The sequence below is a fragment of the Oreochromis aureus genome, linkage group 17 (genome assembly GCF_013358895.1).
Source record: "Oreochromis aureus strain Israel breed Guangdong linkage group 17, ZZ_aureus, whole genome shotgun sequence".
Classification (NCBI taxonomy): domain Eukaryota; kingdom Metazoa; phylum Chordata; class Actinopteri; order Cichliformes; family Cichlidae; genus Oreochromis; species Oreochromis aureus.
This window is the reverse complement of record NC_052958.1, coordinates 34686991-34711768: the sequence shown is the minus strand read 5'-3', so window position 1 is coordinate 34711768 and position 24778 is coordinate 34686991. Positions and strand designations below refer to the sequence as shown.

The 24778-nt window shown below is 39.5% G+C and overlaps 2 protein-coding genes across 4 annotated transcripts in view; one reads left to right on the top strand and one right to left on the bottom strand.

Annotated features, from left to right (window-relative positions):
• Positions 1-15859, top strand: part of jak1 (Janus kinase 1) — a 31315-nt gene extending 15456 nt beyond the window's left edge. For both annotated transcript variants that reach the window (XM_031760271.2, XM_031760270.2), the window contains exons 8-25: positions 201-383; positions 725-882; positions 1124-1238; positions 1720-1918; positions 5085-5194; positions 5471-5623; positions 5725-5812; positions 5904-6031; positions 6179-6317; positions 8960-9111; positions 9263-9413; positions 10220-10308; positions 11225-11417; positions 11705-11829; positions 11916-12088; positions 12713-12830; positions 13285-13395; positions 14151-15859. In XM_031760271.2, coding sequence (XP_031616131.1) covers positions 201-383; positions 725-882; positions 1124-1238; positions 1720-1918; positions 5085-5194; positions 5471-5623; positions 5725-5812; positions 5904-6031; positions 6179-6317; positions 8960-9111; positions 9263-9413; positions 10220-10308; positions 11225-11417; positions 11705-11829; positions 11916-12088; positions 12713-12830; positions 13285-13395; positions 14151-14294 — 2529 coding nt within the window. In that variant the 3' untranslated portion in view covers positions 14295-15859. The remainder of the gene's footprint in view (positions 1-200; positions 384-724; positions 883-1123; positions 1239-1719; positions 1919-5084; positions 5195-5470; positions 5624-5724; positions 5813-5903; positions 6032-6178; positions 6318-8959; positions 9112-9262; positions 9414-10219; positions 10309-11224; positions 11418-11704; positions 11830-11915; positions 12089-12712; positions 12831-13284; positions 13396-14150) is intronic.
• A 157-nt stretch (positions 15860-16016) lies between these two features.
• Positions 16017-24778, bottom strand: part of raver2 (ribonucleoprotein, PTB-binding 2) — a 100063-nt gene continuing 91301 nt past the window's right edge. For both annotated transcript variants that reach the window (XM_039601120.1, XM_031760226.2), the window contains one exon: positions 16017-23514. In XM_039601120.1, the coding sequence (XP_039457054.1) occupies positions 23374-23514 (141 nt within the window). In that variant the 3' untranslated portion in view covers positions 16017-23373. The remainder of the gene's footprint in view (positions 23515-24778) is intronic.

Sequence of the window (24778 nt, the reverse complement as noted above, 5' to 3'; positions counted from 1 at the left end):
GTAATATTTAAAGTATTTTAGTAAAACATTTTAACATCGCTTAATCGCTCGATACATCTCTGATGCACTGAGATCTGTTACAGAATGTCATTGAGTCTTTGAAAAGGTGATGCAGTTTTCAGATTGCTAAGAAAAAAATTATATTCATGGTTAATTTGGTGATTTGTTTATAAACACTGTTATGTTTGGTTTGTAAACAGTCGTCCGTGGCCTGTAGAGAAAAAGGAAAGTCGAAGAAGAACAAACATGATACAAAACAGAAGACTGACAAAAAGAAAGATGCAAACGAAGGCTGGGTGGTCTTCTGTGACTTCCATGAGATCACGCATACTGTCATCAAAGAGGCAATGGTCACCATCTATAAACAGGACAACAAGAAGATGGTGAGACTAGTGTGTGTGTGTGTGTGTGTTTAGTGTTTGCTATAATGATATCTTAAATAAGAATTGTACGAGGATTCATTGTTGAGAAGCCCTGTTGCTTTTTTCTCGCATTCTCTACATTGGTTGTGTTTTTGTTTTTGTATTGTTTTTTTCACCTGTCAAATCAAAGATGGCGTCTCGCTACATTTTATTAGCCATGACAAATTATTTTATCATACTTGATTGTGAAATTAAATTTGAGTTTGAGAGTGCTGTGGAGTGTTTGTAATAGCTGCTACTTGCTACACTTCTTCCCTTCCTGCTTTCCTTCATCACTCTTTTGATGTCTCTGCACTTTTCAGGAGCTACTGATGTATACAAGGACAGAGGCTCTGTCCTTTGCAGCCCTTGTGGACGGGTACTTCAGGCTGACCGTAGATGCCCATCACTACCTGTGCAAGGAGGTGGCTCCGGCTTCAGTGGTACACAACATCACCAATGGTTGCCACGGACCCATCAGGTTTGTACTGCCAGTTTTATTTGAGGAGGAGATCACATGCAGTTTTATCAAACAAATTCATCATTTGTTACATGTCATGTTACTGGACACGGTGATTAACTCACATTGTAAAAGTAAAACCTCGTCTAAGAACCTCCATCAAATATTTTCTGTAGCTTAATATTTCTGGGATATCTTGATTGAACAGCCGTCTCAGGTCAGGTCAGTTAAATCAAATGTCTTGTTGTTTTTCTTTTTGCAGTACGGAGTACGCTGTCCAAAAGCTGCGTCAGGAGGGCAATGAGGAGGGTGCCTACATCCTGCGCTGGAGCTGTACTGAATACCAGTACATCATCATCACTGTGGTTTGCAGTGAGGTACTATATATCTACTGATTAACTGACAAATTCACAAAACACTACTTACCTAAATTTTATTTACTAATTTTTAAATGAGAGCAGCAATTTTGGGTTGAGGGGACCACTGTAGACCTGAAATGTATTCAAGCACACACCCATCTTTGTTGGTCTCTGTTAAATTTTTACAAGCCTGTTTGCCAGTCAAAAGCTTAGGAAAAAATACTTGAAAGCTGAAGAATTAGCAATCGTTAAATTCTGGCGCTCTTTTCTATAGTTTGCCTTTTTTTCTTTTCTCTCTGCTTTCTTCTCTTTTCTCTCATTCTCAAGCGGTTGCAGCAGATGGCTGTCCACCCTGCTCCCTGAGGTCTTTTCCTTTTAAAAGGGAGTTTTTCCTTCCCACTGTCACCAAATGCTTGCTCATAGAGGGTCTTTTGATTGTTGATTGTTGATAAAAGAAATACTTGTTTAAAATGGAAAAAAATGTTTATTGTTCATCCAGATTGACTTGAGGGAGTCTCGTCCTGTGCGCCAATACAAGAACTTCCAGATTGAGGTTACCCCCAGTTCCTTCACTCTACACGGCACAGATACATCACAATCCACTCTCAAGGAGCTGCTTGAGCACCTGGAGGGCCAGAATCTGCGCAGCGATAACCTTCAGTTCCAGTTGGTTCGCTGCTGCCCCCCACAGCCAAGAGGTAAGCTTAATGAAAAATAAACAAAGGCATTCACAGTAAATGAAGACAAGCTCACAGCATTGCAAATTTACATTATTATTTTCAAGACAAGAATAATAACACAAACAAACAATGAATCTGAATAGGAACTCTGCATTTTACATCCATAAATTGACTATTTTTAATACACAGTCTTAATGCATACGCTAATTTTAACAGTGTAGAATTAATGACACAATAAAGTAATTTCACTGGTTCACAGCAGGTTTTTTTCATACATATTGTACATGTAAAAGCATGTGGCACAGTTAAGTCTATGCAATGTGTTCGTTTTTCCATCATCGTCATAAAAAACAAACTCCAACTTTAATACTGGGTAGGATCAGACATACAACAGATTTTCAACCTATAAAGCTCAGGGAAACAAATCAGTGTTTATATCAGTGTGATATAAAGCTAGATTTATTTTTATTTTTAGGATATATTGAAATGATACTGCAATTGTAAAAACTGTGTGTCGTCTACTGACGAGACCAAATTTAGTGCACAGACACGAGTAACGATCAGTCTATTTTACTAAGAGTGGTGCAAATTAGCAGGTCAAAAACTTAAGTAAGACCTTAAGCGAAGCTGGTGATCTACAAAAAACAATGCCAGAATGATTCAAATTCATGGAGACGATACATGTAGGATTGGTGATTATTGCAGCTGGACTCCAGATTAAGCTGACTCAGGATGCGAAGAAGAACACTGAACAGTGTTTGCTGTCAGATGCCGACCGTGCCACTTGTTAATGGCACGATCTGATATCCTCGTGTTGGTGTTGTCACATTGTTCAATCACATTGTTGTGACGTAGTACTTTTGCAAGCCAAGCCATTCATCATTCATTTATGAAATTCCAATGTTGCAAGGACAATATGTATAATGCTTACCGTTTATTAAAGAACAGTATACTGAAATGCAAAGAATTCAAATTGCTGGATCGGCGGACAGAGGCGGTTTCTCGCAAGTTAAGTAGATTTGTTTTTTACGGCATTTTTTTCCGAAGTCGCAAAAGTATGACGTCACAACAATGTGATTGGTCACTTGCATTGTTGAACCTGGAACAACATTTATTATGATGATGTGGGAACAACACCAACATGAGGATATCAGATCATCCTTGTTAATGGTTCAATAAAAGGACTAGATGTTGCAATCGCTGATTGCTTCAAATGAAGAAAGTCTTGAGGAATGGCAACTTTACCTGCGGGACACATCGTTGTGTGCCTCAACTTCACAGGGTGTTTCGGTCTTTTATCACAAGCTATTCTGGCATTTTTTAGTTTCTTTTTACCTTCCTTGGTTATGTTTCGGGATTAGAAATCTGATCTAGATTATAATATTAACATTTTGGGACACATCATCAGCAGTGGACCTTGGATTCATTGGGTGTTTTGGCCATTATCACTAGACACCCTCATCCAAGGAGGCCCTGCCCAAGTTATATCAATAATTCTACGTGCATTTCCTTTTTTTTGTCCCCTGGATGACACACAGCCACCTGTGAGCAACAAATCATTGTAAGATTGAGACGTAATTCTAGCTCATTCTGAGTCATAATAATGGCTTGGCTTGAAAATTGATTTCGGATGTTTCAGAGCTCTGTGAGTGTGCACTGCTGAGTAACAACAAGCAGTGACTTCTGTGCTTTCTGACACGTTCTTCATGGATTGCTCTTTAAATAGAAATACACTGGCAGAAAGCAGCCACAAAAGAAACTCTGTCCCTTACTTTAATTTGTGAACTTGTCATTGCAACTTTATAGTGAATCCCAACAGTATTTTTTTTTACATCAAAAGACAGTTTTGCACTTTGTGCAGACTCTAAGTTGTGGATTGCTCTTGAAGTTTAGGTGACTCACTGAGAGTGAGGGGAAGCAGGTCTGGCCTGAAAAAAGGTGTGTGTGTGTTTGTCTCTGTAAAATGGTGTCAGAGAGGAAGAGAGTTGTAAATGTGGGTTTCCGGAGCCAATCTAGTGCTCTTCTGTTTACTTCACTCAGGGAAAGGTAGAGCCATTTATGCATGGATGTGTTGGGCTGCTTGTGTTTGTTCAGGGTGTTGTGGTTCTGATTGTCATCTAAATGCTGGCTGTTTTCGGTTAGTCTTTGGTCAGGATGAGCTTTAGAGGAAGACAAAAGACCGAAGTGCTGTGTTGTCTCTGCTAAAATATTTATAAGGCGTTGCACAACGCTCCGTCTACCACAATAACACCCTTATATGCTCACTTCCTGGGAATAGTATGCAGTTGACTTATTTATTGTTATTTTGGCTCTACGCAGGTTTTTGTTTATCTGTTCTGACAGTAAGATAAATTATGAAAAATGCTGCAGGGTTTAAGAGTGGGTGAGTATGTGTTGCTTCGTAAGTATCTAGATTAAGGCAGGTTTTTAGAGGAGATATATATATACATATAATATTCGATGGGACATGTGGGCGCATACTGTGTTTGGCTTTTTGCATGAAAACCCAGATTACTTGTTACAGAATAGTGCTCGAGATGCTCTCCAAAATGATGGAGCGCAGATGCTGGGTTTTTTTCTTCCCCCTTAAACCACAGTGCGTTGGTTTTGTCACAGCAGTAGACACCCACAAACACACATGCATATAGGTAACAGGCACAAAGATACATCTTCACTTGTTCCTCCCACATGTCTCTGTATACGCAAAAAATAAACTGAATCAGTATGGTAGCCAAATACGAATATCTGTTCACATCATTGCCACATTGACGTAATTCTTGAGTGCCTGTTTTACCACATCTAAACACAGTTCTTCTTTTCATTCAGAGTGCCAGGGCATATATGATCATCTGTACATTTGTGGCTGTTGTAACATAAATTACTTCATTGTAAAAATCATTCTTGCTTTTACTTTTAATGTTATTGGATATTTGTACATTTTTATAATAAAGGCATGGCAGTTTATCTTATTAAACATCAATAATATGTAATATATTAAAGATATTAAAGCATCTACAGAGGTAGATTTAAAGTTTTCTAAACAGAATTTAAAATGATAAATACAGAATAGACACACATGCCATTTTTATACGAGGGGACACAGTTGTTCGCAAAAATAAGAACCTAAAATATATCTTTTTACTATGTAAAGCTTACAATCAAATCTGCGTTCTTTATGTTACAGAGATTTCGAATCTCCTTGTGGCCACCAAAAACCGAGCAACAGCCCCTAAGAGACACATGCCAGGCAATCAAGTCAGCTTCCCACGCATTCTCAAAGAGGACATTGAACAGGTACTCCTTCTCTCTTCTGTGTTTGTTTCCTGTTTTTTCTTTTTTCTTTAAATAAATTAATAAATTACACTTTTTTACATTATTTTAAATACATTCCGTCGCATTTTATAGTCCGGGCTCTGTTTTTGTTGCATGTGTAAGTGAGAGTTACAATGTTTTTGAAAAACATTGAAAAAATAAAATGCTGCAAAGGCCTTTCTTGCAGGAGGTATACTTTTGCTTTAATACTTTACGTATAACTCTACAATCTTTTGGGCTCCCTGTTGTGTCAACCAGGAGGAGCACCTAGGTATAGGTACAAAAACCAACATTTACTCGGGCACTCTGAAGGTGAAGGGTGAGGAGGAGGAGGATGCAGGATATACATCCTTCCAGGAAGTCAAAGTGGTCCTAAAGGTGCTGGGCTCTGGACACAGGGACATCTCCATGGTGAGCGCCTAATGATTTGGAACATCCTGGGAGAATTCCATCAAATTGTATCTATCCTGTAACATCTAACCATAATGAAATGTTTGTCTTTCTGTTGACAGGCTTTCTTTGAAACGGCCAGTAAGATGCAACAAGTGTCCCATAAACATATTGTGCTGCTCTATGGAGTGTGTGTCCACCACCAGGAGAGTAAGTGCATATTAGGAGTGGTGTGGTTGTGTAATGAGGTTCTTGTTCCTGTTATAAGGTTTTTGACACCTTTCTCTTTATGTACCATAAGATATCATGGTGGAGGAGTTTGTCCAGCTAGGACCACTGGATGTGTTTATGAGGAGACAACAGACTCCACTCAGCACATCGTGGAAGTTCCAGGTGGCCTTGCAGTTGGCATCAGCCCTCAGTTACTTGGTAAGAGAGGAGAACAAAAGACACAGTCCACGAAAACTTATTTTTAGCCATGGATTGATGTTGATATTAGTTTCTTCTATAAAAACTTAAAAGTGTATCCTCTTGATTATGGATGAAAATGTGTACTGCCATGTGTTTTTGTTGTAGGAGGACAAAAAGCTGGTCCATGGCTTTGTGTGTGCTAAAAACATACTGCTGGCCAGAGACGGACTCGGTAACGATGAAGGAGGGCCATTCATTAAGCTCAGCGACCCAGGAATACCAATCACAGTGCTCACTAGAGAGGGTAAGTCCACATACAGGCAGGCTCAGTTTGGATTACTAAAAATGAAACTTAAATGGTTACAGAATAGCTGCCATGGAAAATTTCACAGTAACTTCCACTTTTCTAGTCAGCTGTAACTGAAAGTAAAACCAGTGGATGAGTGTCAGAAAGTCATTGTGCAATCTATGAAGAAAAAAAAGAATGTGTAGTGTCTTTCTTAAAAGTTGTTTATGTAGCATATTCAGTTCGAGAAACATTTCACTCAGCCTCTCATCCAGGTGACTAATATAGTAATACAATAGTATAGCAGTAATAGTGCAAGCTGCTAAGAGCCAAGAGGTTTGTTGTGAATTATACATCGGGGAAATCAAACAATCTCTGGCTAAGCGGATGGCACAACACAGAAGAGCAACCTTGTCTAGAAGGCTAGGTCTCCTTAGCGTATTTACACGTAAAGGCCAGTGGCCACTCTTCCAGTGCTGAGAATGAGCACATCCTACACACGGAGGCCAGGAGGCCATTTACATGAAAAGGAAATGGCCATCTCTGATCTGTGGAGGGGGCCATCTTACAGTGCTGTGGTTGTGGCCATTCCCCAACTCTCTGTGAATGGTAGTCATGACCTTTGATCAGTGGTCAAGACAGTCTGCATATTAATGATCATGAAACTGGCCTCACGTCGGGGGTGTTAGTTTCGGTCATTCTGCAAATGTACTACTTAGGAGGTTGGGGAAATCTGGAGTCAGCTGAGGCTGAGGAAGTTACTGAGGTGGGTTACGAAAAGTTTCTCCCACAAAATCAACTTTCTGGTATTTCCTTACGTGGATGATTGAGCGTGCATCAAGATGGATACAACCTTTGCTCGCTGTGGGGACAAAGCCTCCAGTCGTGTCCAAGTGGGTGGAATTGTAAGCAATAAGGAAGTTGGCAGAAGAGGGCGAGGCTCTGTGCTAAATACAGGCACTAGGAAGCTGGCTCTGGGCCATCTTGCTCTAAGTAATTACCTTAGAACCTCCTCATCCTCATCCATTATCGTATTTACTTTTTCCATTCATGACAACGTGTCTTTTTGCACGACACTGATGTTAGAGCCGTCTGCTTGCTGTTAGTCTTGTTATTACAAAGTGTATGTTTAAGCCAAAATAATCCAAAATAAAACTGCAAACATAATCAGATGATGTTTAATTTGGCATTGAAACCAGTTTAAAAACAAACCAGGACAAGGTTTATGGAAACGACGACACATCGATGTTGGCTTGCTTGACTGACACTTTATCTAATAAACAATTTTAAAAACCTATTTTTATTCCTGCTCATCACTTAAACGTGTGGTGACTACTGTTAGCTTTCTCTCTTTTTGCTTCTGTCGTGCCCTCATTTTCTTTCCACTCAACATAGAAAAGATACAAAATGAACATAATATTTCTGATGAAGTACAGGTAGTTGACCGCTTCTGTCAAAGACCATAATTTAAGGCTAGGTCTTGGATTCAATTCAATTCAATTCAATTTTATTTATATAGCGCCAAATCACAACAAAAGTGGCCTCAAGGCGCTTCATAATTATACTCAGAGAAGACAGCACAACTAGGACTCATCTACCTTCAAATGGCTTATGTTTCTGTTTTTCTGCAAGAGCTAAGTTGCGTGATGACCCAGTGCGCTTGTATAAATCACAGAACAGTTAGAAATGTTTCTGCACAAATGCCCACTGCCATATTCTCCTGGGAAGGCTCCTCCCTCACCATTTGTTCCCGGAACTTTACTGTTTTTTTTTCCCCATGTCTCCATCACTTTACTGATCAACTGGTTTTCCAGTTAGACATCGATGTTCTTGTACATGGATTTGATTGAACATAATGGATAAAGTGCTCAGAAACCCACTGGGAGCAGTCTTCCGTGCTTCCCAGCAATTTCAGATCACTTTGCTCAAAACCCTCTAATCCATTGTCTTCTTTCTCCCCCCCCACATTCAATTATCTAATTTCCCGCTCAGATATCTGTTCGGCTTCCCCACCGTGTCTTCCCTTCTTGACCTCTTAGTACTTACACTGCTCATCTATCTAGTGGAGGTCAGCCAATCATTTAGCCCGTCTTCCAGTCAAAGTTATATATATATATTGAGCCGGCCGATACAAAGCCTTTTTTAAAAATTCACTTCAAGCAGCCATTTAACATTTTATGTCGGCTACCTGCCAACTGGCCTGTCAGAGCTAGACTGTAATTCATTTTTGTTCTTTGGAATTGGGGCATGGTGAGTGTGTAGGCTCATAACCTGCCCTGAGCTGTCTTTAACAGTGTGAAAAGTCCGCACACACATGCATATGCTTTGGGTTTTTTAGACATTTATTAAGAACAAACTGGTGTCTGTTACAGCCATGATTCGATAATTAAGTAAAAACATGTTGTTCACGGTTGCTTTTTTGCTTTTACTTCATGAAACTTTCCTGATGTCATATTTTAACATGACAGCATTTGCACTTTGAAGCTTTCATCAGTTATCTTTACTTACTTTAGCTTCACCTCAGTATATCTGGCTTGATTTATTTACTTTTTTAAATTTTAAAATGTGTTTATTACAAAAAGCTTAAGCCTGTCTTCACTGATTTACTTGCAAGTGTAACTTTTAAAAAAGTGGAGTTTGTTTGTGTCCACTTTGTGCAGAGTGTGTGCATCGTATCCCGTGGATCGCTCCAGAGTGTGTGAGGAATGCTTCGTCACTGGGTGTCGCAGCTGACAAATGGGGATTCGGTACCACTCTGTGGGAGATCTGCTATGATGGCGAGGTTCCACTCAAAGACAAGAAGCTCACAGAGGTAAAGAGCACACACAAGCACTGATGATAATCCAACCAAGTGTCCCTCGTCTTCTTTCTGTTCTTTTTAACCATCTCTGTCCATCCGTATCAACAGGTCAGTTTTCATGCAGCACCTTGTTCATACGTGTTTTCATGTCTGTTCTGAGCAGAAGGAGAGATTTTATGAAACAGAGTGCCAACTGGCCACCCCGGACTGCACAGAGCTAGCTGAACTCATGACCCACTGCATGAACTATGACCCCAAGAAGAGACCTTTCTTCAGGGCTATTGTCAGAGAGATGGATCAGCTCATAGAAAAAAGTATGTCTGAGTATGTCTGCACGTCATATAAAAACAGTTTTTGCACTTAATAAAGAGGCTGCACATACGAAACCTGAGCAGCATTAGATTTCAGTCATCGTATTGCTACTGTGTCCAGCTTTTATTCTTTCTAGATGCTCGAAGTTGAAAAATGTCCAATTTAAGCCATTAACACTGCATAAGACTACAAAAGAAGTAAAGTACAAGTTTAAACATTGTGATCTTTTTTGGGTTTGTTTGTTTTATTTTTTAAATATCAGTATGTTACCTGAATATGAAGCATGCTTTGTATCTCATGGAGTATCAGGCTGTGAACAGAGTTGTTTACACTACTCAGATGTTCTTGAGGAAGTTCACTGAGTGCATTGTCAGAGATCAGCCCCTCAAATGGGCCCCATGGCAGCATATTAGACTCTCTTCTTCCACCTGCTGGCTAGAATTGGATACTGCAACCCATTTTACTCAAGCCAGTTTTATCATATAATGAAACCCTAAAGGACAAACTTATTTCAAGCATAACACTACTATAGTTCTCACTGTTTGTGAGTATTTGAATTTTTTGTTAGAATTAGGTAAATATTCAAAATGATGACACCTAACAGGTTTTGCCTGAGTGATACATTGTCCTGCCAGAAGTAGCCATTTATGTGGAAACATGAGCAAACAGGTAATTACATAACCACACCAAGTTCTAGTGAAAACGTCGACCACAATAGACTTCCTATGACGCAAGCGTGCATGTGCTGTGGGAGAGACGTGCTGTACCCTAGTGTGCCTAATGAATATGCCTCTTCTTATTCTTTCAGACCCTTCTATCAAACCCCAGCCAACACCAGATGTTGACCCAACCATGTTTGAAAAGAGATTTCTCAGGAAGATCAGAGATCTGGGAGAGGTACAGTGCTGCTGTGTCTATCTTCATTCGTGTTGAGCCAATCATAGGATTCATTTTGTTAGCAATTAGACTGACGCACAAAAAACCTGGCCACTCAGCTGACATGAACAAATGGTTTCATTAAATATAATTTAAGTCTATTTTGTCCAGTGGGTGTAAGCTTACAGATATATCTATCTATCTATCTATCTATCTATCTATCTATATATATATATATATATATATATATATATATATATATATATATATATATATATATATATATATATATATATATATATCTCTATCTCTATCTATCTATATCTATCTATCTATATCTATATCTATCTATCTATATATATATCTATCTATCTATATATATCTATATATATATATATATATATATATATATATATATATATATATATATATATATATATATATATATATATATATATATATATATATATATATATATATATATATATATATATATATATATACATACATATATATATATATATATATATATATATATATATATATATATATATATATATATATATATATATATATATATATATATATATATATATATATATATATATATATAGATATATATATATATATATATATATATATATATATATATATAGATATACATATACATATATACATAGATATATATATATATATATATATCTATATATATCTATATATATATACAAACATACATATATATATTGCAGTAGCCCCTCTCTTTAGGGGTCACCACAGCAGATCATCTGCCTTCATCTATCCCTAGGACCTTCACAGCTTCTCTGTGATCTGAGCATAACAGAACTAGACAAACTAAACGAGCCAATGGATGAAGCCTCCCATGTAGTTGTTCATTTGCTGTTCAGTACTTAAAATTTGGTTCATGTTTCTCATGCAGGGTCACTTTGGTAAGGTGGAGCTATGCCGCTATGACCCTAGGGGGGACCGAACGGGCGAGCTGGTGGCTGTGAAGTCGCTGAAGCCTGAGAACCGAGAAGAGCAGAGCAACAACCTCTCCAGAGAGATCGACATCCTGAAGGATCTCTACCATGAAAACATAGTCAAATATAAGGGCATTTCCCAAGAAGAAGGTATTCTGTCCACTGCACGATGATGATGAAGATTTAGAATGTGTTTTTAAAGTTATGACTTTGTGAAGTGTTTGAGAGAGAAACTGACATAACCGAATATTAGAAGTTAACTTTTAGTTTGACTCTATAAATTGAGCGAGGACATACTTGTTGTTGAAGACCATAAATAGATTCTGGAATAAACCTTCAGACCAGCAACGAGTGTTTCAGTTTTTCAAAGATCAGAATAAATAAATATAATTTCATGTATACACAAAGTCTGACTGCATGTTTTTATGAATCTATAGGTGGTCAGGCTATTAAGCTGATCATGGAGTATCTTCCACTGGGCAGCTTGAAGGAGTATCTGCCCAGAAACAGAGCCAGGATTAGCATCCCCACCTTGCTCAGCTACTCTGTGCAGATATGCAAGGTAATGCACCTTCTCTTCAGTTCCTTCATTTCCTTTTGGTCACTCTGAACCTGATCAAACGTGACACTGTGTTTAATTCATTTTAGGGAATGGACTATTTGGGATCTCAAAATTACATCCACCGTGACCTGGCTGCCCGAAACGTGCTGATGGAGAACGAGACGACTGTGAAGATTGGAGACTTTGGCCTCACGAAGAGCATCAAGGATAACGAAGGTTATTACACAGTCAAGGACGAGAATGACAGCCCTGTTTTCTGGTAAGTCAAGTGGACAACAAAGAGATAAAAGCTGAAAACCAGTGTGTGTGTGGTGGGGACGGGGTGTCAGAAGGTAAATGAAATGGATTGGTAGGATTAATATAAAAAAGGCATATAAGGGCTTTTCTTTCTAGCAATATATTGACTCTGGTGTCAGCCGGCAGATAATTAAGCCTCAAGGATGTGTTTGCACTAAAATGATAGGAAAATGCACACTATGTCAGTCCAAGTTCTTTTATTCTATGAGGACATTAATCTCTTTAAAGCAGCTTTAATTATGTTTTTTTAAACTAAGATAACAAATAACAAGGAAACAGTGTTTAATAATGGTGAACTATTACTGGCCCATTGTACCTTCTGTTCTCCAACTCACACACACGTCACCAAAAGTGACGTCACATCCGTTGGCACAAGCCGTGCTTTGGTGCTGTTTGGGCTGGGTGTGTGCACCTCTCAGGTTTTGTAACCTTGTGACAGTTCCACAGCGACACAAGTGTAATATTTAGCTCTGCTGTTAACATACAGTTGAGGACACTATATGTTGCTCAGTAACCTCTCAGTATAGTGGGAGCGTGAAGAAGGAACTGTCACAGTGACTGAGCCTTTATGCTTTTTGTGTTTCAGGTATGCTCCAGAGTGTCTGACTCTCTGTAAGTTTTACCTTGCTTCAGATGTTTGGTCCTTTGGGGTGACGATGTATGAACTCCTCACTTACTGCGACTCTGCCAAGAGCCCGATGACGGTAAGTGTGCAGCACTTTCTTACTAATATTTCCTATCTGCGATTCTGCATTAAGTACATGTACTGTGCCAGTCGTGTAAAGTAAATGGCAAACACATATTTGTATGTAGCAGATGGTGTTGGTCTTTGGCCAGAGTGGCAGATGATAGACTCCACCGTGAGCTTTCCAAAGTAGCTCGAGCCAATGCTAAGAGCTCATTTTATCATTAACATCTTTTTACATCAGGCTTTTTGCTGCTTCCAGAAGCACTAATAAACCTGCACAAATTAGAAAGATTGAAGAATTATGGAAGCTAGAAAATAAAAGCCATTAAACCTGCAACACAGAGTGTGTGTGTTCAGCACTGCTATGACTAAAGTTGTATTTCCATGGCCCACATCTAAATAAAAGTAGAGAAAGCTCAGCGTGTAGCATATTTTCCATTTGTAACCTCCCCTTGCCCTTACCCTCACAGTGCTTCCTTGAAATGATTGGTAAAACTCATGGTCAGATGACTATCATCCGATTGGTGAAGGTGTTGCAAGAAGGAAAGAGGCTGCCATGTCCTAAGGACTGTCCTGACTCTGTAAGTATTACCAGCAGTAATGACTTGGCTTTTTGTTTTTTTTTTGTTTTTTACACAAATTCAAATACAGCATATTGAAAGAAAAACAACAGCAACAGTAGGCTTCAAGAGAAGGTAAATATGGGCCTCTTAATGTGTGATGCATTGTATTCATTCATTGTGAGTTTTTACCTTAAATAGTTGACATTCATCTTTGCATTGCTGGGTACAAAAATGAGACGTTCTCACTTGTAATCCAGTAATTTCTTACTGCAATCACCAGTTTTTCACTCACAAACTGGGTTCCTTTCATAACGTCGCTCTTTAAAGAAGAACCGTTAACCACTGATGCTGGTTTTAGATATCTTTTTCAGACATTTCTACAGAAACTGCTGATGTCGGTTTCTGTAGAAATGTCTGATTTACATGAGATGTGGATTGACTTCCTGAAATATTGCTAATAATAGCAGTATCCTCACTGTGCTTTTATGGCATACTTCAGTAAAGGGACACTCATTTCTTTCCTGACCTATTTAAGCAGAACTAAATAGGGAACGGTTTTAATGTAATCTTTGGTTTTATGTTAAATGAAAATGATTCAGTGAGTTTTAACATGCAGTCAGGTCACGCTGAGGTTTCAGGCATTTAAGCATCCCTCCAAGGAAAACTGACAGCATCAGATGTAAAAGTGTAGCGAGTCAGAGCTGCTGCAGTTTTGTTAGAGTTTTAATTTTTAACGAAACTTCTTTTGATTGCTGTTTCTTTTTCCCTGACAGGTGTATGAGCTGATGCGAAGATGCTGGGAGCAGTCACCCGAGAGGAGGATCACCTTCAAGCGCCTGATCGAGGAGCTCACCACCGCTCAACAGCTCGCCCAACAGCAGCAGCAGCAGCAACAAAACAGCCAACCAACTTTCTGAGGCGCTTGCAGTGAAGCGGACTTTGCTTGCCAGTCTGGATGCAAATGGAGATCCTGACCCCTGCCCCTCCTTCAGATCAGCATCTGCTCGCGCAGCTTTATTGTAAAGTCCGCTCCTTCATACTCACGTTTAAACTTTTAACTACCATGGCATAGTCAGCTATATTTTTTAACGTTTTTATTTCACATTTATTCAGATTTTCTGTTTTCAGTTAAGCGTATTAGAAAAATATTTTAGCCTTATTCTATACTACATGACCTGATCGCTTACTTCCAGCTGTCTTGAATATTATAAACAATTTGCACTGTATTGTGGCCCAAAGACCTTCGAATTATGCAGGACTCTTGATGATGGACAATGGAAAGATAAAAAAAAAAAGCCAAGGAAGGGACTCTTTTTTTGCCTGCATATAATGGTTACATCACAGCCTTATTTGGGATGGCTAGCTGGCAAAATCACGCTAGAGAAGCTTGCATGGATGGATGGATGGGATAAAGAAGATGGAACATAACCACAGATATCCAAGCTGTGGCTTCAGAGTTTTGTGCCACTGCTGTTTTGTTTCATGGACTCCTCTTTTTGGGAGAAACTTGCCAGATTTGAGCCTAGGAATTATGTGTGATAAACATCTGGATTAGCTGTTCGTGATGTGCACATGCAGTCACAGAGAAGTGGCATGTCATTAGAGCCAGTAGTCATTCAACATTTTTCCTTCCACCCCACTGTCATGACTGTTTTACAGATTAAATACTTGCACGGTTAAAAACCATCAGTTCTTACTTGTAATTTCCACGTTTTTTTCCTGATTAACAAGAAAATTAAAATCTTTTGAGCGTTTTGGCAATTTTGTGGACCATTTGAAAAAATGCAAGCACTGCGTTTGCACAAGAACTGAAAATCTGTTATTTTTTGTGTTCTTTCGATGTAATGGATGGATCTGTTATAGCTTAACAGTCGAATGTTGTTTGTGAGTACAATACTTGCGAGAGGCACTTGAGGGCAGTACAGTTTTACTTTTACTTTTCTCTGCTGTTATGGGGCTTTTAGTCAGAACCACAAATACTGTATATCAAATATATAGATTCATTTTTTGAAGTAGAGCCAATTCTCACTGCTGCGGATTGTCTGTGAGGGACGTTTAGATGATGTAACAATAGGAAAAGTGGTGATTTTATACATCGTGTGCAAGCCTTTTCTCCCCCCAATTTGCTAAAAAAGTATAATTTCTCCAACAGTCATATCGTCTGTGCATTTTACAGTGTATATGTGCATTTATCCATGTGTATGTTGTAACATTTGAGCAGAGGGCTTTAGATATGCAGCAAGAAACTTTACGCTCAGTCATGTATGTCAACCCCAGAAACAGTAGAGTCTACATAAAGGCGACAACAACAGGAGAGGGATGTGCTTCAGCCCACATTTTATTTAGGAATGTAAAAGACAATTCCTTCTGCTCTAAATAAGACAAAAGAAATATATATTTTTCAAAAAAAAAAGATGTAAGTATGACTTATGGAATTTAAAATTATCCATAAATACACCATGAAAAAAATAAATAAAATCAATGTTTGTGTCGTGTTTTGTCTGTTAGTCCAAATTCAGTATCATCACCTTCTGAAAACAGTTGGTTCTGTACATTACAGTTTGCAAGTAGGCATGCTAAGATTGCTCTAGAAAGACCTTATTCACAGTAAAACAATATCAATGTAAGTGTGATATAAAACTTTTGCAAAATCTACTGTATATTTCAGGTCAGAAAAAAAAAAACACAAAATAAACTCCACATACTTAAAAAGCAGAAGCTGTTTACAAAGCAATAAGCAACAGCAAATCCTAGATTCATCTACAGCCATTAAAATGTGTTAGAAAAAAACCCTCAGAAATACTTGAGTATTGCAAAGCTTTGTGATCAACACACGCACGCAGTCATTCACTATTGCAAAGTCCAGCATCAACGCTGGTCTTGTGTAATACGCAGGATACATATTGAGTACAGTGGCATTGCACTGATGCTGAGAGGGAGCTCAGTTTACACAAGAACAGAAAGAAGAAAGAAAATTGTGGATTTGGCTGTGTTTGTGCAAATTCTACAAACAAATAAATCACAATTCAACTAAACTGCACAAGACACAACATTTTCTCTTCTAATGGAAACGGAGCTCTCAGACAATCAGCCCGACTGTTTTTTCATGTCATTTATATAGCTCCAGTCTATTAACAACTCATTTGTTTTTTCTGTTAAAGTTGCATTTGCACATAGTTTATCCAGAGCTCTAAAGTCTAAAAATCAACCACGCAACACAAGACTGGAGAGCATCCTTCAGTTCGTGTGTACAATCGTCAGGAGGCCGTCACATGTAGCTGGTGGTACAGAGAGGCACAGAAAATAAAGAAACTGCCCTTTATCTTACCAATCTAACCCATATAACAATACCCGATAACAAAAACAAAGGAACTGGAACTCAACATTAGTGAAAGCCATAAAAATTGGTATTTGTACTGTGAATATTGGGAGGAAGATTATAATATTGCAACACAGGTTCTTTTTTTTTTTTTTAACAACATAGAGAAAAGAGAAGTGACACCAGTGAATCTTGACCTGTAGCTTGTGATGGGAGGCAAATGACAAAGTCAAAAATGTTGAGTTATTACACTGCACCAAGCGTTTAAATGCACAAATTAAAAACTCTCCAGAATGCAAAGGTTTGGTTTAGGCACAGTGAAACCAAAAACCTGTAATTCTCTCCCAAAATCCTACTGGACAGCACAAATGATTAACTATCAGCAATGTGCCTTTTGTCCTGTTTTCCTCATAGTCTTCCTGTTAAAGGGGAGTTTTTCCTTCCCACTCTTGCTCATATGGGGTCATGTGATTGTTGTAGGGTCTTTACCTTAATATAAAGCACTATTTATATGAATAAAAGTGAATTGAACTGAGCCAGCACCACAGCACCCCCTGGTGTATGTATTTACAGACGCTATGCATTAACTGCAGTGTATCATTTTCAGCTGTGTTAAACTGCCAGTCAGACATGTCACAGTTTCTACTTTCTGTTTGAAGGCTGAAGGCTGGTGACCCGTTCCCCCCGCCCTCTCACGAACTAAAGGTGCGTTCAGGTGCCTCTTGTCAATGTAGAAATCATTTTAAAACTTATAAGGGCCAACCAACCAATCTCCGTGTAAAACCCAGATGGGATAAACACACTTCCCAGCTACTGTAAGCCCTCGTTTTTATCCGACAGCACATTCAGTTCTGCTTTCGCCAGTTGGCGTGATAATATAGGCCAAACAGTCCCAACACATGCCTTCTCAAATAAAACCGTCACTACAACCAGGTCCAGGATTGCAAGGATCTTTTAAAATCATTCTTTGAAGCTAATGGGATTGCAATGGAATGGATGACAATAATAGAAACACACAGTCTTATCCTTTAAAATGTACCTGGTACTAATTTAGTTGGATTGTCCTGCATAAAGCTGCATTTGAAAATGTTCTGAGTAATCAGTCATGTCCAAGCCACGTCTCTGGGTCCACAGTTAAAGCTGCTGTAGAACCTTTCTCGGAGCACATGAATGTTTTTCTGAGTTTGTTGAGGAGGCTGGATGATTCACTCTAACACGCCTAATTATATGAATGTCTTATGTCTTCATTGAGATTCTGCTCTAAACAGAAGAACTGCGCCAGAGCGAAGTGGGAAAATGGTGTTTCAGAGTCCATCTAATACTCATATTCTACCAAATGAGAGGAGACATTTTCCAGTGTGCTGGAGTATGAGTATGTGTGTGTGTGTGACAGCTCTACAGGTACATGCAACATGCAGGAGTCTGGCAGACAGAAACACTTCACTGAGCAAGCAGACAGAATTTTAAAAAAAGAAAAAGATATTCCTGCAGGCTGAGTAGCTGAAGGCAGCTGGAGTTGTTTATCCATCGCTCTCTTTCTTTCAGCCCGTCTCTCCTTACTCCCATTAGCTGTCAGAAGCCCATTTTCAGAGAGCTTCAGTCCCATAAGCGCGTACACAGCACCAGCTAAAGTCACCCCCCTGGCTCAACTCATAATGTGCAAATTCAGTAACGTTAAGAGAGCTTCGAAACAAAGGAGGTATTTACTGAAGGGGTGACAAATGGAAGTTTGGAAGCTGTGGCAAACACAGTTTAACGATGCATATTTGCTATTGGTAGACGCGCAATGTTCATGATCAAAGCAGAAGTGAAGGAAGAGCTTAAAAAATAACACTGGGCTTGAAGTGAGGATGGTGTAGCTGTTTCTCTAGCAGCCCCAAAGGACAAAGCAGACAGAGAGGAAAAAGAGAAAAAGCCTAAATCTAGACATCCCAAAACAAACAGGTGAAGCGCTACAAAAACAGACACCAGCACACAGGATGGACTCTTTGACCTGCGCAGACAAGTGAAGACAGGGAAGAGGAACAACTGTACACTGTATATTAAGCAAACAAAAATGGATGCTGTTTTGTGGGATAATTTTCACAGTTTAGTGAAGCCACAATGGTTTGAAACGTGAGTGCACTGCATGACCACACGGCAGCAAGTCAGTTACAAAGTCAGTACTGAAATCATATCCTGCTTTTTCATTTCACTACAAGAGAATCACATTTTACTAAAATACACACGTTGAAGACGACCTGAAACAAGACAGTGAGACCTCGAGAGCAAAAAGTAGGATCGTTTTCTTAGACCAGACGAGTCGCCCCCTACTGGCCATGAAGATTTTAAAAAATGCAGGTTGACTTTTCACAGGCCCATCTTTTATTTACAGTTTATGAGCCTGATGGGCCTTGTAGCACTGCTGCTTATTAGTGCCCTTAAAAGATCCTGGGACTGTAACAATTTCTCTTTTAACCTTTGGGTTTTTGCATGTTTAATTTCATTGTTGTGCTTTCCCTCTCTTATGTGCTTAGTCTATAGGGGCCTCTGCACACTTCTCTTAGATGCAAATGTAATCAATAACTGAAAAAAACTTCTTGCAGAACACGTTTGCTCTGTTTATCCCAAGTGGCTGACGAATAACAGCTTGAATAGTGGAAGGACAAGGTCTGTGTGAACTGGGCAGAGAAGGACAGCGGGGCGCGTTAGCTCAACAATGCCACCTGTTTAATGTTACACCAGCTAACATCGCTAACGCTGAAATATGAGAAGAAGAATAGAATTACTGCCAAGTCTTAATAAACCAGTACATTCAAACAATGGCACTACACTGAATCTCATTTCTTTACTTAGCTCACTGGGGGCTGAGTTCCAAACTATTCAGACAATTCTTTCCTGACTTTGAATACATTTTCTGGGAAGTTTTATAAATGAATAAAAATGTTTTAAAAAGAGCAAAGGTACTTCTGTGATAGAAAACAAGGTCTAAAAGATCCAAGCTTGATGAAATCGAAAGGATTTAGTCCACAGTTTTCAAACGTTCTGCAATATTGTACATAGTAACAACACTACGCAGACAAAAAACAACTGATGAAAAACCACTAAAATAATTCAGGCGTCACTGACTTTAGTAAGAGGATCCAGACTGGACAGTTAGGAAGACAGACAGACAGATAGGCAGGCAGGCAGGCAGGAAAGCAGAAAAGCAAACAGTGCATTTTAAAGTCTGCTGCCTCAGCTGTTCATCTACACAAACAGAGGCCCTGCTCATAACACACACACAGAGGCTGACACAGACGGGCGCTTCTAACTTAAAAGAGGTGGAGGTGAGAGCTGTCACCTGACAGAAAAAGAAGAAGAGCAGAGCTGGAGTCCAGCTTTTATTTTTATTTTAAAGCACTCGGTGCTGGGAAGCAAATCAAACTGTGGCCCCGAGACAGGCCGCACAGCCAACTAGTCCAGACGACCACATCGCCATAAAATCTACTGAAGCAGTTTGAGCTGATTCACAGGAGACTCGAGCAAAGCACAGTACAGCAGGGGGGAAAGTAATCTATTAAAAGAAGTGCTTGAGAGGGTCACGTGGAAGTTGATTGACTGTTGACACAGACTTCATGGGCCAAACGAGGTTCACTCTCCTTAATTTCTAACAAAGGAGCCATCTAAGAGAACAGCTCAGCAGATATTGAACTTATCTAATGTGCAAATTCATATTGCTGCTGTGCTTTTAAATTTACAGGTATGTAACGGGAAGGTACTGGGACAGACATATGCTGTGACAATGCTCACATGATTTTAATTACTATACTCCTCCACCTCTGTGCCACGCAGCTCTCCAGGTATGCACCTTTTGTTTCCCAGAACCGGCCAATCAGGGTGGTGTTTTTAAGTCTGTGGCTGAAGCCCAGTGTAAGCTGTGAATCATGCAAAGCTACTCTAGAGTCCAACAAGATCAACAATGTGGAGGTATGAGCAGAATAAGTGCACTTTAATCATTTGGATGTGCATGTGTTTTGAGTCTCAGCTTTAGTTACAAGATTTCTGCCTGGTGACTTTTCAGTTTGTGCAGGGATATAAAGCTGCTGCTGTATTCAGGGTTGTACCCATGTTCTCAAAATGAACTTCAAAGAGAGATTTAGGGGAATGTTTCAGCCCATCTTAAAGTTTCATAGCCTTTAAATGGCTAATAAAATAATAAAGATAAGACAAGAGGCGTTCCGATAAAATGGGGTGGAGCTGTGAGATGGGGAAGTTGTGCGACAGTTTTCACTGGCTTCACTGTAATCTGAAGACCTGCGACATCACGGAGCATGTGAGAGTCCAATTTATTGCAAACCAGCAGAAAAAGACGGAACGGAAAACAGGAAGGTGAGCATGTCTGTTTATTGCCCACAATTTACTGTTTTTTTTTCCATTTTAAGAACAATCCTGACATTCAGCACACCCGTCACACCGGCGGCAGCAAACTCGCACCAGATTATCTGGACTAAACGAGCGTGTGAACATTATCTGATATCACCAGTCACTGGTGTTCACACCAGTTGGGAGCATGTGTTTTTCAGTGTGGTTGCCATAACAACATATGTATTTTTCTGCACGGGATATTAAAAAAAATTGATTTTGAGCAGAACGTGAAGACAGACAGGAAGGAGGAGGAAAGTTTCACTTGGCGCTGCGTGAACGGCAAAATTGTTGACACTGCAAACTTCTGCACAAGTTCTACATTCAACCTTCCAGCAGGAGAAGCAGGAACCTTAGTTATTGCCAGTTTGTTAGACACAGAGGACCGCATGCACAAACCTAAAATCCAAACCATTATGAAGAAAAAAACGTAAGCCCTCTCCTCTGTAATGAACATTGCACACATTGCCTGGATACTGTCTGTGCCACAAATATCTCACCGGCAGAAAAATGCACATAAAAGTGGACCTATTATGGTTTTCTTCATAAGAACACATTTTCAAATAATGAGGTATTTTGTTTTTGAGGACCAATCAGAATAAAGTCGACCTAAAGAGGGGGCGTGGTCTTTTTCAGTAAGGGGATGAAGCCCAGTGTAAGCCTGTAAATCATGCAAAGCTACTCTAGCAGAGTCCAAGATTGTCAATGGTGGTAATGAGCAGAATAGGTCCACTTTGATAATTTACCCCCAAACACACACATAAAAAAGACCCTCCCTACAAGCATGAAATTAAAGTGCAGAAACTCACATGCAAAGCAGCATGTTAGTAGCATCTTGTGTGCAAAAAAAGAAAAATAAAAAAGCGCTGAAAATTGTACAGACCATCTTATACAGCATACTATCTTACTGTTTTATTATAACAGCGACTTATGCAATATGCACACCATGCAAATGTATCCAAAATGACTTTCAAATGTCACTGCCAGTTAAATCTCTCAGTAATGACTAAATGCTTTTGTTTTTGGCTAAAAACAAACCGCTTATATTGTTTTTTTAAGGTGGCCCTGAAGCTGTTTCACCACCGCCAGCCATCAGTTGATCATTTCATCCAGCTAAGTTTTGCTCCTCACGAGAGAAGCAACAGCACGTTTTTTATAGCGATTTGAGTAAAACTTTATTCGCAAAAGCAAACACACTCGAAACCTGCTTTGATTACTAAATTATTTGAATTGCCTCGGAATATTATTATATTACAAATATATAACAGTATAGGTATAAACAAAACAAATCAGACACTAAAGGTTTTACCTTCATTCATGTTGTACAACAGGCTCGCAGAGGAGCTCAGAAACATCCATTGTATGTGATATTGTCTGTTACACATGGCTTTATATATTCTGTATTACACTGCAGTATTTACACCAGCCTTTTATTATCCATCCAGTCATTGTAAGAAAAGTCCATTCATTGAGGGAAGCTTTAGTAATTAAATTAAGGGCTTTGATTGGTTTAGGCCCTTTTTTTCCTGATGTGCTCCCAAACCTTGGGATTGAAATGGCTGACATTTCCTACAGATACAGCAAAGCGGCACACACACACGTGCATAAATACGCACACACACGTACTCTAATTCTCAGCGGGGGGAGGGGGGGTTTAAAGAGAAACCTGGTCTAATAAAAAGAAAAGAGAAAAAAGAGGGAAGCGAGAACAAACAGATGTCAGACTGGCTGACAAATCAAAGGGCGAGTGTGCGACATCAGACACGTTCAGTCTTTTGAAAAAAAAAAGGGAGACTGGGATGGGGAGGGGGGGGGGAGAGATAGCTGGCTGCATGGCCAGTCCTAAGACAGTTTCAGAGGCAGACGGCGGGCCGCCCTGCTTGCAAATACAAAAGCAGCTTGTACGTACAGATGCAATATACTTCAATTTACATGATATATTAGAAAAATTGTACAAGATAATAGTAGTTAAGTACAGTTAACACACTGACTGTGAAACAACAGCTTAAGTTAAAGAGTTAAGGCTTGAACAGGACAAAAATAACACTGTGTGTATATATATGTGTGTGTGTGTGTGTGCGTGCGTGTGTGTGTACATACGTGCCAAGATCAAAGAGCACTATGGCTTCATTTCACTCGAGCCATCTGCAAACCTAAATCTTCCAAACTCAACACTGACTTTTGTAGGATTGCAAAATGGCAGCCACAGAAAGGCCACTAGAGGGAGCTGTGACATCCAGCTGTTTGCGCCTCCCTCCCCTAAGCTTTTAGGCTTCAAGGTGGTTCGGTTCAAACTAGAGCCTCTTCCTCTTAAAGTAGTCAGCGTACTGCCCTCCCAGGCCTTGTGAGTGCTGCCCGATGTAGGCCCCATCTGATGCCGTCACTTCCTGGACTGCCAGCTGAGGATACTCCCTCTTATGGCCCCTCGTCTGGTTCTGATGGGTTAGAAACAAGAAGAGAAGGGGAGGCAGAGGTGAGGAGGGATTATGGACGTTTGACCTGGACGTGTATGAAAAAGTTGGAAAGTCACCGATAAAAACCTTATATTTCATTTTCAAATACAAAGGAAATCTTTTTTTATTATCATGAAAGGCTTTATTGTTTATCCCAGGAATATTACTCTTGGTTTCAGACCATTTTACCAAAATAATATTGTCACAACTGCCACTTCAAAGAGACACGCTGAAAATTTTGTTTTTATTCATTTCATTCATCTCGGGACTTCTTGGGTTGTCCGCTACTATAAGTTTCTGCAGTCAGTGCATTACTTGACATAAAAAAAACAAGTCACTAAACATTTTGTTTTCTGCATCTTACTGAAACAAGTGCAGCCATGCTAATGATCTGCAGGAGACTAACCCTAAATTACTGAAATGATCAACTAACATAGGTTGGTGACAAAGAAGCGTACAGGTTTGTGCAATTTTGACGAATAAGCAAAAATCCTGAGTTTGCATGCATTCGTGTGTAGTAGCGTAGAGGTCTTTGCCTCTGTGAGACAGAGCTGGAGGCTGGCTGCACAAACAAATGTAAATCTTTGTGGAGATGAGGCTTAGCTCAGACGTCTGGCCCCGGTCTGTTTACGTCACTGTGCACTCTCTCTCGCTCTGTGAATCTCTTCCACCTCCTTGTCTCCTTGAGTGGCTTTAACGGCCTTCAACTATGCGGGGAAAAACATAAATAAAAGCTGCACTGAATGGTAGTCTACTGGTTAGACTTAAGAGAGAAAAAAGAGGAAACAAATTCTAAGCAAGCAGGCTTTATAACACTGCACTGTTGGGTTTGAAAGCAGAAACGTGTGGAGCTACTGCAGCTAATACAGACCAGCATAGACCTTCAAATGGGAACTGGTATTTAAATCAGTGGCAGCACTGACATCAATCTGTACACATCACACTGCTGCCTGGAGCTCAGCTTTATTGTTTTTAGCAACTGTTTTTGTGTTTGTTTCAGTCTAAAGTGCCTATTTCCTGTTCTTCTTTCATATTAAAAGGCCTACAAGGAAAGGAACGGATCCTAACGTTTGACCCAGTATAGCAGCTTTTAATTTGAAACATCTATGCAGGGAGCATAGAGCCACATCCCAGCAATTTCTCTGCTTTTATTGTAAATCAGTCGCACCCTCAGCAACTCTTTTTTTTTAAAGCTAACCACAGACAAATACTCCTGCAGTACAGACAATAATCTCTACACATATTT